This window comes from Ostrea edulis, chromosome 7, assembly GCF_947568905.1.
Source record: "Ostrea edulis chromosome 7, xbOstEdul1.1, whole genome shotgun sequence".
Lineage (NCBI taxonomy): Eukaryota > Metazoa > Mollusca > Bivalvia > Ostreida > Ostreidae > Ostrea > Ostrea edulis.
Window position 1 is genome coordinate 17226922 of NC_079170.1, and position 17708 is coordinate 17244629.

The window sequence follows — 17708 nt, forward strand, 5'->3', positions numbered from 1 at the left end:
TGTTTAGAATGTATGTCAGTGTAAGAAGGGGGGTGGGGACAAAAAATGGTTCAAATCTTTGTTCCAATGCACACTACCCCACACATTTGTTTCATTTAAATTAAGAAAAAATATGATTCAAATCTACATTAGTAATTTCAGAAAAAGTTTGATACAGATATTCTCCCTAGGTTGAATTTTTTTATGAAATAGGTCTTCAAATTTGTGTGATATTTTATACAATTATGTTAATTAATACTTCATTTTTTGTAGAATTGGTGATATATTTTATGTAAAAGTTATTGAAATAATCAATTATGCTTAATTTTCATAAAATAAAAGAAAACCAAGATTATTCTGTCCTTAATATTTGTTTTATAGTGTGTTGTTTGTGAAAATTGGTGATTTTCATGAAAAATTAAGTTTAAGCAAAGGGGCAACTTTGAAGGCTGTAATTCTTTAAAGTCCACACTAACAGACTCTTTTTTATGTTTTAAATGTCTTTCGGATAAAGATGTATCAATTAAAATGGTTTATCAAAAAAGTTTGATACTTCTGAAAAAATTCAAACCAGGAGAGAACATCCTTAATTAGTGATACTTTTTTTTACCATCAGGCATCCCTATCCACATAGAAGAAACAGGATCATTTTTAGGCTGTGGTCAATGTGACTACAGACATGACTGTAGTAGCTTTGTTGAATGTACAGAACGTGTAGACGCTGTTCTCTGTGAAAAGGTATAGATCACACTAACATGATTTAAAACAGACTAGCCTTAGCTACATATGAATGAACTGAGAACATACATATTGATGTAAAAAAAAAAAGAGGCCCCATGAAATAAAGGGGATAAATAATGTGAATTTATTTCGGAGATGTAGCGTGTAGTTATTTTTGTCTTTGTACACCATTATCGATATTGTTAAATTTATTACCCATTTTGCGAATTTTAGGGTTTCAGTACTAGAACCACAGAACCTACCACAGCCCCACACAAAACTGGAACACATTCTATTACACCGTCTTCCGATATATCTACACAAACCTCAGAGTCTGTCACAGCCGGAAATAGACCTCGAACAACACAGACGTTTACGTCTATTTTGAAAACATCCATATACACTTCAGAAACATCTATAAAAGACATGCTGCCTATTTCCACAACTTCCTCAGTATTTCACACCAATAAACGAGATGTAACAAGTAAGCAATACTTCATAGCTAAAATGTATATGCAATTAGGTTAAAGGTTTCCATATTGATATGTACATGTACCATAATCATAGTGTGAAATTACACCTAGAATTCACAAGTACTAGTATGATTCTAATATATGGCGCGTTTTTATCAAGACATTTGTATTAATAAAAATACTATAAAAACACGACAAACATTAATTATTGTTAGCAAGAATAGAACACTGACACACGCACACAGAGAGAAAGAAAGAAAGAAAGAGAGAGAGAGAGAGAGAGAGAGAGAGAGAGAGAGAGAGAGTACAAAAATGACCAACGACACGAACAACCAGATTGTATATAAATGCATCTAGCACTACAACAACACTAATCTACAAACGTATTTACAACGCAGACTACATGGTTTTTAGGCATGCAAATCAATGTTAAAAGCGGAGCGAATTAGGACATGAAAGCTGATCCGAAATGTACGAAGTTATAAAAATAGGGCCAATTAATCTCAAGTGGAACGAGTTAACCATATTACCTTGACAAATAGTACAGCGATCTCGTACCCAGAGAAATTCTATTTTAACTATGCATTAAGAATAAATAATTTATAAAAGATAAGGATAAGAAAAAAATCAACAAAACAAAACAAAACTAACAATAAAAATAAACTATGTAAATGAATGAACACTATAAAACTGAAATAAGAAATGAACAAAACTTTGAGAGAAAATAATATGAATTATAAGTATAAATAAGTAAACAGAGTGGACCAACTAAAAAAACCAAAGAATAAGCAGCCTTGGAAATTGAATCAAAATCAGACATTCTTGTACTGATCATGTTTAGGGTAGATGTGCAAAAACATAGAATCATGGACACTGATAAAAGGGTTTTACATATAAGGAATTGGTTATGAAGGTCAAAGTAATCAAAAGGGGGGGGGGGGCTGATTGTAAACAGAATTGAAAAGAAAAAAATTTCGTTCACAAATTGTCATAGTACCACTGTTGGGGACATGATCAGACGAGTAGGTCTAGATGAAGCTTAAAATCTAGTAAGGGTTTAGCCCTTATTCATCCTACTTTGACTTAATGACGTACCACTGAGTAACTATGTTGGAATATTTTTCTTTTGTTAATTTTCCACATTTATCTTTTTTGCAAAAGCTTGACAAACGCAGAAAATACATTTTATATGGTAGTAAAAGTAAATCCGAATTCATTAATAAAACAATTTCCTTAACATCTCATTGTGAAAGAAATGACAAATCATGCAATGATTTACTGGACAAATAAAATATTTAGAATGGTCGACATCGTGGCCAATGGAATCTCATCGTATACCGGTATATGAATGGCCAAGATAACGAACAGTTATCAATCTAATAACTCCTGAGATATGTTACTGTTTGTTTTCTTCGCCTTTCCTATAAGAAATACAAAATAGATAGTTGGGCAAACACGGACCCTTAGACACACCAGAGGTGGGATCAGGTGCCTAGGAGGAATAAGCATCCACTGTCGACCTGTCACACGCGCCGTGAGCCCTATGTCTTGATCAGGTAATCGGAGTAATACGTAGTCAAAATCAGTGTACCAAGAACGGCCTAACAATCGGTATAAAACAATGCAGACAGCATTTGAGCAAGTAATAGATGGTATAGGCAAACTAAATCATAATAACGACTATAGAATTTGCAAACTGCTGATGTCAAACGAGTCTGTTGAATCCCGTGTCACATGAACTTGTTTGTCAGTAGCTTGCCTTGATTTAAAAACTGATCATGCCCAAAACAAGCTCTTGCGTATCGAATCAGTTGAGAGATATAAACACCATTTACAATTAATAATAATAATTTCAAGCAATGATGTTGTATAACTGTAATTTTCAGATTCAAGTGATACTTTGAGTATAGTTCTTCCTTTGGTGATGACTTCAATTTTTATCGGATGTTTTGCAACAGGAACAATTCTATATATACGGTATAGATTTTTAATATGAGGAACTTTAAATATTATGTCTAATTCATTGCTTTTTTACACTCAAGCATACATGTAAATATTTGTATCTCACAAAACAGGGAAAACTCGTATACTAATTATTCATTTAGTTGGATAAAAATTAACTACCATATCTTTATTCACAGACGAAAGAAAATACTGGAGAATCAAAACAACAAGCAGTTGGAACCCAATGACACAGACAATAACTATACTGACATTGATATTGATGTGAAGAATAAGAATTATTTTGTCCTCGAACCACAGTCTGAAACAAATTATAGCAGTTCACATATTGTCCAGACAGATGAAAGCAATCCTTACAAGGACACTGCAGAGGGAGTGTATGACCATCTTAGAGATAAAGAATCGAGGAAAAGAAATGAGAAGGATGGTAAATACAACTACAGTAACCCGTATAAGGAAACAGATGGGAGACTCTATCACCATATACGAGATACAGAATTTGGAAAATCCACAGCGGAAAATCACTACGATCACGCACCACACGCTGCAGAACAAGACTATTCTGCTCATGGCGGAAAAGCTTCTGACACTGAGTACGATCATGCCATGTCATTCTATGATTACAAACAGCATAATCAAGTTATTGAAGAGACAGATGGTGGATACGCTAAAACTGTTACTGTGTCATAAGAGAGGGATGGGTCGTGAAAGCACTATGTAGAGCACTATGCTCATGACAGAATGAATGAACACACTTCTGACAATGACTACGATCATGCTACGTTGTTCTATGATTACAATTAACATCATCAAGTTATTGAAGAGATAGATGGTGGATACGCTAAACTGATAATGTGTCATAAGAGAGGGGTGGGTCGTCAGATTGTTATGTAAATAGATAAAATCCTTAAGACATAAATACTCACACCCTGGTGTATGCTGTTAAGCCAAAGACTTTAATGTATTTTTCACATGAAGATAGTGCCATTGAACGCACTATAACATGTATCATCTTTGTTTAATTCATCATTATATGATATAGTTAAGTTTCATTGTATTTAACCTATACAAATTACCGTCATTCGTTTGAATAATATCAGTCACTTGCGACATTTTAATCAAGAATGAATGAAGTTATCTATGAAAGTTTCATCGCTTAAAATGTATGGTTACTAAGTCCCAAATTTAACAAGGTCACTCAACCAAAGGATGTAGTTCAACTATAACATCTGAAGCAAAGTTACTGAATGTAACATTACACCTTTCATATATCCAAGTTTCATTTCAGTAAAATATAAGTAATATAATTATAAGGGCGTGCAACATAATATATAAGTAGTATATAAGTGAAAAGAATGGAACCTGCGCGCAAAACATAATTTGGTCTCTTATTCAAAAAATGAATATCCATTGCGCAGTCGCTGGAATTTCACATAAACAACACGCCACGATTTGTATGCCAAGTTCCTATTTTTATGTTGAATCATATCAACTTGATTCATTCTTAAAATATGATTATTATAATAATGTTGTTTTTATCAAGATGAGGTTAACGGTCATTTTCTGAAGGACCTACGCAAGTTACTTGAAAATTTGTAATATCATTTTTGCTCAATATAATCAATAAATTCCAAATGCCAAGATTTAGATGTTTATGCCCTTTGTATATTTAACTATATTTCTTAGAACGTTGAATAAAAAACGCGTTTTGAAATAGATAGGAACAAGTATCATGTTTCACAAGAGTCAAAGAGACTCTAACCCAGATCTGGTTTATTTGGATCCAACAATGAAAGATCATCACATTTGTAAATTCTTTTAAACTCCTGAACATCTATAACTAAAACTAGCAAATCATTTATATTAAGTTGGAGCTCCACAATGTGAAATTATTGGTCCTTGTGACAAGAGTTCGGACTCCTAGAATGGGGCTACGTGGATCGTATAGTGAAAATAATTTAACTCGTGAAAGTCTCCTTCTTTACATGAAAATGTGAAAATAACGAACAGTGCGACATTTCTGTGATCGATCAGTAGATATCTAGCAAGCATATAAAATTCATGGTAGTAGCCCCAGCAACCAAAGTTTATCTGATGAAAAAAGTGAAAATGTAGAACAGTGAACAATCTCATAATTTCTACAGAGAATACAAAATTAACTGCACTGCATAACAGAAGTGGGGTCATATACCCAGGAGGAGTAAACATTTCCTGTCGACCGGTCGCACCCGTCGCAATCCCTATATCAGTTGAACGGAGTAATCCATAGTCAAAATCACTGTTTAAAGAACAAGCACATCAGACAGCATTTCACCCAATAACAACTTGTATTGGTAAATCATATCGTTATGACGAATGTAGATTTTAAACGAGACTGTACCATTAACGTATTTGTCATTAGCAGGCCTTTATTTAAAAACTGTTCATGTGCAGAATATGATTGTGTGTATCGAATCAGTTGAGATACATATACACCATATGCAGGTATATTACTATACGTTTACTAACTTACATCTACATAGAATTCGCAAAGAACAATTGTCGTCAATATGGTGTACAGATATGGAAAAAAAAAATCCTCACGAGAGTGTTATCACTGCAAGACGTAAAGATACGTCTTTAAAAGTTAAGTATATTCTAAATCAAATATAACATGTAGATAATATTGATCATAAGTAATAATATTTACATGTAATGAAAATGCTTTTAAAATTAATTACAGAAGGCTGTAGAGGATTTTTCAATGGAACCTGGTTTGAAGCTCAAACAAATTGTCAAATGTTGGGTGGAAAGTTACCAATCAAGCCATCAAAATCACCAGATGGATTTTATCAATGGACTGCTTATCAAAAAAGATTGTCTTCATGAATAAAAATAGGTGAATTTGAGAGAAACTTACTTATAGATAAGATATTTTAAAGATATCTCAAATACAGCAATCCAATTAATAATCCATTAATGAATGGTTTAATTTGATTTGTAAAAGAGAAATTGAATGCTACGTTATTGTCAATTTACGGCAAATGACCTCCAAACACTGACGTCACAATGCGTTTCGTAGTTCCTTTTTGTTGGAGCTGCAATGTTGCCCCGTATAATATAAAATCCATACAATTATTTCTTTAGCATCATTCATCGAAATACATGGAAACATTTCTATGAATTAAATCACAAGGAATAAAAGTAATTTCGTCTCATTTTATCTGATATACATCTGTAAAGTAAGTTTACACTCTTTTATAAACTGTTTCGCGGTTTACCTACGATGGTTTAACTTGGTGTACATCGTATAAAGTGAGTACACCTTAATTCATTTCTTAATCAATCTATGATAAATATGAAATGGAAATGTTCAGAAAATTTCAAATATATTAAATAAAATATAATACACGCATTTGTAGTAGAACAGTTACTGTAAACTTTTCATGCAAAATATCAACTTTTATGGTACTTACAGGCATACAAAGGTTTTAATATAAAAAATTGAAATTCAAATAAATTTCATTAACTATTTTTCCGTACTTTATTCATCAAGTAAGAAGATACAGAGGTATCTTCGTAGAGTTGTTGACTCATGGTGACTGGCGAGGAATTACCAATTATAAATACGGTTTTTATTAAGTCACCGGTATTACTTTTATCCCTCCCTTGAGATGGGAAGTGTATTCTTCTATCTTTTATTCTATTTGCAATTTCACTTGCATTGCAAATGGAATAGCATATTCACACTTCGCTCACTAACTTTTAGGGGTGCTACGATGTCAATATTTCATCCGAAATGAAGCGGAGTGTCTCCGCCCTTGGAGAGTGTCAAACATTTTGTACAGCAAAGAATGTATCTACATTTGGTATTCAGGTATTCTTATCTAAATATTGATTACTATTCTAAATGCAAACCTTATTCAAATTTAAAGAAATTTTCAACATGTCTGCATCTTTGTATCTATGACTTATAAATTCTGTATCAGTTTGAGGTACTGACGAAACAAATTCCGATCAATATGTCAGTTACTGAAACTGTCGTGCATATTGCCGAAAATCAATTGAATCCAATTTTTTTTTAATTGCTCAATTTGCAGTAAACGAGTGAAGGCATAGTTCATTAACCGCATCCTTTTTGCAGATGAATACGTGTATTTGTATAGAACGTCCTAGTGATACAGTGTCCTTGTCTCCGGAGAACTGTAGCTATAACTGTACCAAAAAAAACAAAAATGAACATGTTTCCTTTCAATAAATGTGGTGGATCATCTGCTTTCAACATGCATAAATCAGGTAATTGTCTTAGTAGAAATTCGATATGGATGAAAAGTGGTGGATATGCACAATATACTTTGAAACTGAAAACTTCCAAAGTTACTTATTTAGACAAAAAATGCAGTTTTAGTTGAAAGCAATCTGAGAAAAATGTAAACCCCTGCTGGACTCAAACACGCAATCTAAAGTTAAGCAGTCGTCGTGCTAATATCTGAGCTACTCAGCTAGTCGAGAATTTTTTTTAATGGATAGACAAATATTGCTGATATTTATACATCTATTTCATCCATATTTTAAAAGGAAGTCAGTCATTATGATGATGTAGGGTACCTCCTAAAGATATAAAGCTCATGCCGGATGTGACAGGTCAAGATGGGAAGCTTACTCCAACGCACCTGCCCCTACCTCTGGTGTTTCTGAGTCCGTGTTTTCCTGTTATCGATTTTGTTTCCTTTATAACATACAGTGTATATTAATCACTGATCGATATCTTCACCTTTTTATCATCTAAGATTCAACAAAGAATTCGGTTTGAAAAAAATACGACGGAATATCCACCTTTTCCCCTTTTTTGTTAAATTTATTAACATTTCTGGTCACTATGTCTATCCGTGACCTTTTAGACTACGCTTTACTTTACTGCACTGAAAGTTTATCGTGCCTTTTATCAATTTTATTCTTTTTTTTTCTACAGACACTCCATCTAAAAACGGAATTGTAACTTCAGAACAAAACAACACATGTGTAGCAACCCAATGTGGATGCGATTCCAAATACCTATACGTTGATAACTGCAAGTTACCATACCACAAGAATTGCCAGCGAAACGGTACCTTTGCGATAATAAACTTTCAGATAGTGTAAATAAACATTAAAAATATAACTCATTTGATATGGACAACATTTTGACCTTCTAAATGCAAGAATAAAAATAATATTTCAGCCTTAAATTTGTGTTATGTAAACAAAAACCCGAGTCTTTTTATGTATACAAACAAACAGGTGAAATATTGATTTTGTAATATAAAGCATCTTAACTTTGCATTGTCACAAATTTTAACTTTTAGATGACACATTTACACCAAAAATGCATGAAATGTGATAGGTATAATAAATTCAGATCGATATCCATTTCTTTTGAAAATTTCGTAAACAATAACATACTGCAATCTCTGTTTACAAAACACATAATAAACTCTCTAAAATGAGCTTCTGTGATAATGCATAACCTTAATTTCTATGTGAACTTTTTTAAACACATTAAACAATAGATTCTGATCATTAAAAGTGAAAAAGAAAATTTTGGGGAAAATTATGAATCAGTCCCTTTAAAGAAAAACTCACATTAATGGTGTGTTTAGTTTGAAGATGCACAATAAGGTTTCGGATCCATCCGTTGTCATACATTTGGAAGCTTGTTGGGGTCTGGGTCTTTATTTCGAATGGGATTTAACGGCAAACTAACAACTCAACTGTATGACAAACGGGATGATTTCAGCTTCTCCATCGTCAACTTCCCACAGTTATGTAGCAATATTCCATTATCACCTGCATATGGTGTTTATATATCTCAACTGATTCGATATGCAAGAGCTTGTTCTGGGTATAATCAGTTTTTAAATCGAGGTAAGCTACTGACAAACAAGTTGATGGTACAGGGATTTCAACAGTTTCGATTGAAGTCAGCATTTCGCAAATTCTATGGTCGTTATAACGATCTAGTTCGTCAATACAACCTTGCATTGGGTCAAATGCTGTCTGACGTGTTTCATACCGATTGTTAAGCCGTTCTTGGCACACTGATTTTGACTGCGGATAACTCCGTTTACCTGATCAGGATATGGGGCTCAGGGCGGGTGTGACCAGTCAACAGGGGATGCTTACTCCTCCTAGGCACCTGATCCCACCTCTGGTGTGTCCAGGGGTCCGTGTTTGCCCAACTATCTATTTTGTATTGCTTGTAGGAGTTATGAGATTGATCACTGTTCGTTATCTTCACTTTGCATTTAATGAATGTTTGATGGTATAGATATGACACAGGTATGATGGAAAGGTATGTTAAGAATTTTTCGAAATTAAATGTTTTAGATGTCTCAAAATACAGGTATATAAGACCTAAAGGTTTGCTAGTATCTTGTTTAACGTCCCTCTTTAGAAATTTTCACTCATATGTAGACGTCTCCAAGACCGGTGATGGGCTTCCAATTTAGGCCTATGCTCGGCACTTACTGTCATTGAGCAGTGAGGGTTCTTTAGCTGTACCTCTAGACCACCTCTAAATTGTGAGAAGTTGTGCTGTAAATCAACGCTTTACCGCTGCGGATCTGTGGCTCTTTGGTCTGCCCAGAACGGATTTTTTCAGAATGCTAAAGTTCTGAAGTTATATATATTCAAGTGTTCATAGCATTTCAAAGCTGGATTGTGAATGGATTTATTTCTGAGAATTATTGATCGAATTTAGACCATTTTAAGAAACCGTCATTGGTGATGTCATCAATCGGACACGGAAAGGCAAGTCATGGAGATGTTTTGCTGATATAAAATATAAAAACGAAAGATTAAGATAACACACAGCGATCAATCTCTTAAATCCCACAAGGAATACAAAATGAAGAGTTGGGTAAACACAGACCCTGGACAAACCAGAGGTGGAATCATACCTAGAAGGAGTAAGCATTCCCTGTCGACCGGTCACACCCCCGTAAGACCTATGGCTTGATCAGGCAAAGAGAGTAATCTATATTCAAAATCAATGTGCCAAGAACGACCTAAAATTCGGTATGAAACACGCAAGACCCAATGATAGGTTCTATTGGCAAACTAGATCGTTTTAACGACCATAGAATGTGCGAAATGCCGACTTTAAGCAAGACTATTGAAACCCTCATACCATCAACTTGTTTGTCAGTAGCCTGCCTCGATTTAAAAAAGTGTCCATATGCAGAACAAGCTCTTGAATATTGATACATAGATATGGGGAGTTGATGTATATATTTAGAGTTCGGTTTTAAATTATACACTGAGCTACCTCCGTGCACTGTGAAAATGTTCTTTATTAATGATTCAGCTGGCCGCAACCCCACTCGACGCTGCATGCATTTCAGAAAATAATTTCACGAAAGCGTGCAAATGGGATACTTCTGCACTATATCTGTTGGTAAATCATTAAAAATCGAATATTGGAACAGTAGAGATCAGCTACACAACATTTCGTTTCGAAGCGATTGTAGAGCAAAATGCAGCTGTTGAATGAAGTCGATTGGGGACAGGGCCACTGCTGTGATAACGCTGAGGCATTTGCAAAGTCATGTAGCCCAGTAATATGATGTTCATGAGACAAAAATATCCCGATTAGTTGGGAGTCTTATATCTATAGGGAGACTGGTGGACCATTTCAGGAGCGGACACCCGCGCGTTACTGGTCGACAGGGGATGCGTGCTCCTCCTAGGCATCTGATCCCACCCCTGGTGTGTCCGGGGTTCGTGTTTGCCCAACTATCTATTTTGTGTTGCTTATGGAACTTATGAGATTGATCACTGTTCGTTATCTTCACCTTTCATTGCGACGTCAAAATAGAGGCATACGTCTCTCACAGTCCGTAATCGATTTCAGAGGGTGACAGAGACGGCACGCAAAGTGAGGGACTGCAATATCGCGGCCTATGCTCGGCGCTTATGACCTTTGAGCAGGGAGGGATCTTTATCGTGCCACAACTGCTGTGACACGGGGCCTCGATTTTTGCAGTCTCATCTGAAATACCGTCCCATTTAGTCGCCTTCTACGACAAGCAAGGAGTACTGGGGAGCTATTCTAACCCGGATTCCCACGGGAGGTCGTAGTCTTCTTTTCTATGATTTATTTATGGTTACATGAATATTTCTATGATTTATGATTAGGTAGTCGACGTTCTGGATCCAGTTGGAGGTCGCCAATGAAAAACTGTAAATCCGCCCGGTCATTTTCCTATCTACTTGGGGATTTTCATATGGGAAATGTAACTCAAGGATGTCGTTTATTCAATAAAACGATATTTGATCGAACATGGTTTCGAATAGCAAATCGAATTTGTCTTCGCAGTTCTTATAAAGGTGAGTATGTGTGACATTCTTGCTGGTTTTATGTCCTTAGTATTTTAATTTATAAAATTCATTACATTTGAAATTTGTCTGGTGAAGGTCATAGTTTTTCTGGCTCTGATACTGTAATTAGCACGAAATGTTCACATTGAAATTGTGTTTTTATTGTTCATCTTTTAAATTAATCATTCATATCATAGAGTTAAGAGAAAAACACATTGACACCTGCTTAGTTTGTTTAAAAATATTTTAATAAAACCTATTATGCTTTGATGTCATTGTTTTATTTCAAAGTATTTCTTAGATTTCTCACTTGGGGCATATGAACAGACTTCGAAAAAAATTACATTACTGCACATATATCTCGATAAAGCCTTGTGCTATTACTTCTGAATACTGTATGAAACGGTGAATGAATATTAATTAGTTAATTTTGCATTCATTTGCTTTCAGAATTACATACAAAACACCAGGGTATCTTGGAATGTCAGGAATGCTCCAATAGTTCATGCTGATTTGTAAACTGTTCAACGACGGGAAAGTACATGTGCAAAGGTGTATATTTAAGTTTTCAGCTTTATTGATGATTCACAATGTCGCTTTAAGAACACTCAATTTTCATTTACTCCCAGAATAAATTGGCTGTTGAACAATCTCTATATATTTGATAGACAGTAGCACTACTCGCTAAAATATACAGACAAATAATGCTGATAAATAGCAAATAATGTACATGCTGACGATGACAAATGTATCACTCGTACAACTTAGAGGTATTTCATTATATTCGCTATTGAGTGTAACCTATGTGATTTAACTTATGTGGGAGAAACTAAGGGTTTACTTAACAAAAGAATATCGGTGCACATATTTCAAATAAATAATCTTCTTTACAATTAGTTTGATTCACTGGACCACTTCATATTGTCCATGAAGGTAAGGATTGGGGGGGATTACCATCACATAAACAATCCAATACTATGTACTCCTTTTCGTAGACAACGAGATCACTGGATCCGGACCCTAGGCACTGCATTTCCAGATGGATGCAATGATAATGTATATGAAGTGGGGAAATTTGACTAGTCCACAAGGAAATAGCCTGAATGTGATGGGACTCTTTACCAATGCTCAAAGACGGAAACGCAATCATGGACATCATTCATATAAAATACCAAGTATAAATGATGTCACGTTTGATTCTCTTTTGCCTTACGTCAACAGACAATTGGTTCCACATCATATTCGTACATATTTATGCTGTTCCATTGAGAGTTTTACATACGTTATTTGAAGAAGCCACAGCTAGTCTATACTTGGATATTGACTGAACTCCATGATTATTGATGTTGTCAATCACAAGCTCTTTTAACCACCACGGGTCATGGATGATATTCCTTCCAAATCATGCCGCCAGTTTCTTAAGCTCAAATTTACAAACAATTGAATAGATGTCGTCAACATAAGCAACACTATTTGTCATAAAAGGGTTCAATCATGTATCCCAACTTACTTCAAGCTTAAGTCTACACCCTGTATTTCCTACAAATGTATTTCTACTATTGCATCCAAACTTTTTAATTATAAAGAAACTTTGTAGTGCCTAGATAAAGGTCATCTTATACTTAATCCACCTACATGATCTTCTTCTTCATCTTCTTTCAACTAGAGTCCAGCTGGATACGTCATAACTGGTGATGTTGATATAGTTGAAAATGAGGACATCAAATCACTTATTTTAAGATGTCCTAAATACAGAGAACCCCGGTCTTTCAATTGGAGACAGAACTTCATCTCTATTATGAATGCTTTCGAAGTTTATGCCAGACGATGGGATAAATATGAAAAAGAAGAACTTGATACATTGCCATCATGGGTTAAAAGCATAAGAGGAATATAAAAATTCCGCATTATACATATTAAAACAAAAGTACGTATCATCTATCCTTCTGTGTTTAATAAACTAGAAGTGATAAAAAATAGATAGGTTTCATGAAGAATATGCTCGGTTCCAGCTGACAAAGCTTGTAACGACAGTGTCTTTCTTTGTAACGTTCATTATTACAACTGTATTTTAAAAGAACTTGGCATCACTTCCACTTTTTGTAATCGTATTTATACTCCAACTGCCCTTTGAAAAGATACATTCTTCAAAATCATGCTTCAGTTTTAGACACATTTAAAATCCCAGTCAATGGGTCGAATGAATATGAGTTACTGTACCTATACTGTATTCCTAAACTACATGAAAACCCTTACAAATAAAGATACGATGCTGGATCCCGTAAGTGCTCTACCAAGCCCCTATCTTTACTCCTCACGAAAATAGTAACAGCTGTGAAGGAGAAACTTCAAACGTACTGTGCGACTACATGTGCAAGAGGTAGTGTTAATTAAAAGTGGATTCTAAAAGATTCTAAAGAACTTTTAGTAAACTTCAAATCGCAAAACTTTTCCCAAATCAATAACATCAAAACCTATGACTTTTCAATACTTTACAAGACGATTAATTAAAGACTAGACTTTTTGAAAACGGAAATATTCATATTTAGTGATCAGTCATCCAAAAATTACTTTTTGAAACACCACTCTAATTCCATCCACAAGTACAGTGTACACTGAAGTTGAAATAAGAAATATGCTAGAGTTCCTCATTGACAATATATTCGTGGTCTTTGGTGATCAGGTGTTTAACAAAGTAATGTTTGGATGACAGAACACTAGATACGAATATTTCCTTTTTCCATTTTTGTTGACGAAACAACAGTCTATGATGTCTGTAAGCGTATGACACAACCAAATTTGAGAAAATGTTTATTGGTCAGTCAGTGCTCACAAACCTCTCTCACCGAGGGTGGAAAGTGAAACATACATGTAAGAACAATATTAATTACCAATTACGATATCACAAGACAGTATTCAATCAACACGCTAACGCTGAATATCAAAACAACAAAATAATGACATTCATTGCACACCATACTCGAACAAAAATAATTACGCACATTTCAAATCATGAAAACAGTCATGAGCTTAACTAATAATATAAATGTATATGTGTTATAACTAATTACATGCTATATGACAACAAATATACAACAATATACACTGTACTTACTCTTTAGGGGCACAAACACCAAAACACAAACAACTTTTGCGTATAAAAACAAGCAAGCATGGCCTATGCCAGATCAAACTGTAAACAATCTAATAGCCGAACCAAATCCGGAATCAATTCCGGCGCCACTACACCCCCCCCCTCCCTCTGGCTTCGAAGAAGTCAAATTTAAAATCAAAAAAGTGTTACATTTCAAATAAGGTATGCTTTATCTAACAACACTAAAGTGTATACAAATGATGCAACATAGAATTGATATGCATGTGCAAGTGTCAACATATGAATACAATTTGACTCAGGATTAAAGATCAAGCGAAAATCCACAATGACTTAACCATACAAAGAAAGGAGAGACATTTAATTTCTCAGCCAACTTCAATGAGACAGCACAGCTGAGAAATAAGTCTCACATAAGATGTTCTGTTACGACAACAAAAAATCTTCACCTTGCGTATGCGTCCGTCACTATTTTCAAAGGTCTTGATCACTGTCGCAAGGGACCACTGGTTTCTGGGTAACGAATCGTCACGCATAAGAACTACATCTCCTTTCAGGAACTCTCTACCTTCTGACAACCATTTCTGACAAATCTGTAAGCTTTGCATGTACGCTATGCGCCATCTTTGCCAAAACTGATCCGTCAAATATTGTACCTGCTTTCAGGAAATCCTGGGGGCGTCTTTAGTCCCAAACACCGGAATGTCTAACTGTGACGTATGTACGGTTTTTTGATGAAATAGCATATCAGGTGAAAGTACCTGTAGTGCATCTGGGTCATTTGATACTGCGACAAGTGGTCTAGCATTCAGGATAGCACTAACTTCTATAAAAAGGGAAGTCAAAACTTCATGTGTTAAAGGTTCATTATGATTCAACAGTAAGCTGTCCAAGATTTTCCTTGAAGCACCCATCATCCGTTCCCATGCCCCACCAAAGTGAGAGGCATGGGGAGGATTGAATACCCATGTAACCTTGTTTTCTTCAAGATACCTTTTAGATACCGGGTCTTCCACCAGGTCAGAGGGAATGTTCAGTTCATGCACGGCTCCAGTGAAATTTGTACCACGATCTGACCTAAACTGTATAGCAGGACCTCTCAACGCAATAAACCTGCGTAACGCATTGATAAATGAAGCAGTGGACAACTCTTCAATTGCTTCCAAATGAACTGTTCGTGATACAAGACATATAAACATCAGAGCCCATCTCTTCTGATGCACGGTTCCCCCTCTGGTCCGTCGTTGCTTGGTAAGCCAAGGTCCGAAGGTGTTTACACCTACATAAGAGAAAGGTAGAGCTGGCTGCATTCTATCCTCGGGTAGATCAGCCATTTTCTGCCATCCAGAACTTCCTCTTAGCTTGCGACATGTGACACAGGACTTGATCTCAGATCTTATGAGATTTTGGCACTAACTACCCAGAATCCACCGGAACGCAGTGCGCTTTCTGTCAGCAGTTGTCCCTGATGTAACACTTCGTGATGGAATTTGCGCAAAAGTAGTCTGGTGACATAATGGTTCTTGGGCATAATCACAGGCTGATGATCGCCGTCTCCTTGTCTGAACTTCTGTCCTTTGTCGAGTCTACCTCCCACACGGAGCACACCATGTTGGTCGATGAATGGTGATAAGGCAATTAGTGAATGTCCTTTCGGCAGGGGACGTCCATTTTTTATGCATCTTATGGTGTCACCATATGCTTCTACTTGGCATGTCTGTATCACAAAAAGTTCTGCTTGTTGATATGCTTCACTAGAGTCAATGCCACTTTGTTTCAAAGATTTATATATGAACTGCTTCAGGATCTTGATTCCTCGAACAAGAGATTCCCATGTTGAGAACCTTAAGAATCTCTCTGACCCGATCTTGTGATTAACAGGTTTCATATCATCCGTCTGAACTTTGATGTATGTAACTTCAGGTCTAATCTCACAATAATTTTGTGGTTCCACTAACGGAAAACATGAGAGTGGTTCTGGCAATGTTTTAGTCAATATCTCACATGGAGGTCCAGTCAACCACATAATGTTCGAAAGTTGAGTAGCACTTACTGATCTCGTTGTTAGATCAGCTGGATTGTGCTCTGTGACAACATGTGTCCATTGTCTTGGGGATGAAGCTGAATGAATGCGTTTCACTCTGTTTGACACATTAACATAAAACCTGCATGTAGCGTTTGTCAGATAACCCAAGACAATCTGGCCGTCTGTGTAGAATCGAAAACATTCTGATGGAATACCTAGTTATTCCTTGATTATGTCTGCAACTTCGACTCCAAGAACTGCAGCAGACAGTTCCATCCAAGGAATGGTGCTGCCACCATTAGGTGCAAGTTTTCCCTTTCCAAGTAGAAAACTGAGAGTGAACTCTGAGTCAGCAGGTCCGAAGAGTCACAGATATGCAACAGCACCAATTGCATCTCTGGATGCATCACAGAAAACATTCACGAGACGAACATTGGAATCTGTATATGAGTGATCTGAGTACTGCTTAGGAATATACACTTGTTCTAGTTTAGTTAGGGATTGTACCCACACATCCCAGGGTTTTTTAAACAACTCAGGAACTGGGTCATCCCAATCTAGGGAGATTGTACTGGACAGGATTTCTTTCATCAGAAGATTGCCTTTCAGAACGACTGGGACTGCAAAGCCCAATGGGTCGTAAAATCAATTTATCACAGACAATATTTCACGTCTGTCGAATGGCTTCTTGTCTTTACATGTACAAAACGTGAATCGATCAGTTTCAATGTCCAAGAGAGTCCTACACGTCTCTGCATTGGTAATGTGTCGTTACAAAGATCAAGGTTGCAGAGATCCTTGGCTAGCTCACTTTGTGGGAATGAGTCTAATACCTCCCTGTTATTGGATGAAAACTTGTGAAACCTAAGTTTCCCATTATCATGCAAGGTGCGTTGTGTCAGAACAAGCAGACCAACAGTTTCTTAAGATGTACGGCAGGAAATCAAACCATCATCAACATAGAAATTCCTGTAAATAAAGTCCTGGATATCTGTCTCTGCTTTCTCGACTGCCTTGCGTAGCCCGTGGGTGGCTACAACTGGGGATGGGCTGTTCCCAAAAACGTGAACATTCATATGATAGGCTATTAAAGGTTTAG

The 17708-nt window shown here is 35.9% G+C and overlaps 2 protein-coding genes across 2 annotated transcripts in view; both read left to right on the top strand.

Annotated features, from left to right (window-relative positions):
• LOC130047875 (uncharacterized) overlaps window positions 1–4778 on the top strand; it is a 33943-nt gene extending 29165 nt beyond the window's left edge. The window contains exons 8-11 of the mRNA XM_056143518.1: window positions 596–717; window positions 934–1183; window positions 3059–3149; window positions 3314–4778. Coding sequence (XP_055999493.1) covers window positions 596–717; window positions 934–1183; window positions 3059–3149; window positions 3314–3824 — 974 coding nt within the window. The 3' untranslated portion in view covers window positions 3825–4778. The remainder of the gene's footprint in view (window positions 1–595; window positions 718–933; window positions 1184–3058; window positions 3150–3313) is intronic.
• Window positions 1–17708, top strand: part of LOC125663541 (uncharacterized) — a 110344-nt gene that overhangs the window by 53607 nt on the left and 39029 nt on the right. The gene's annotated exons all lie outside the window — the stretch shown is intronic.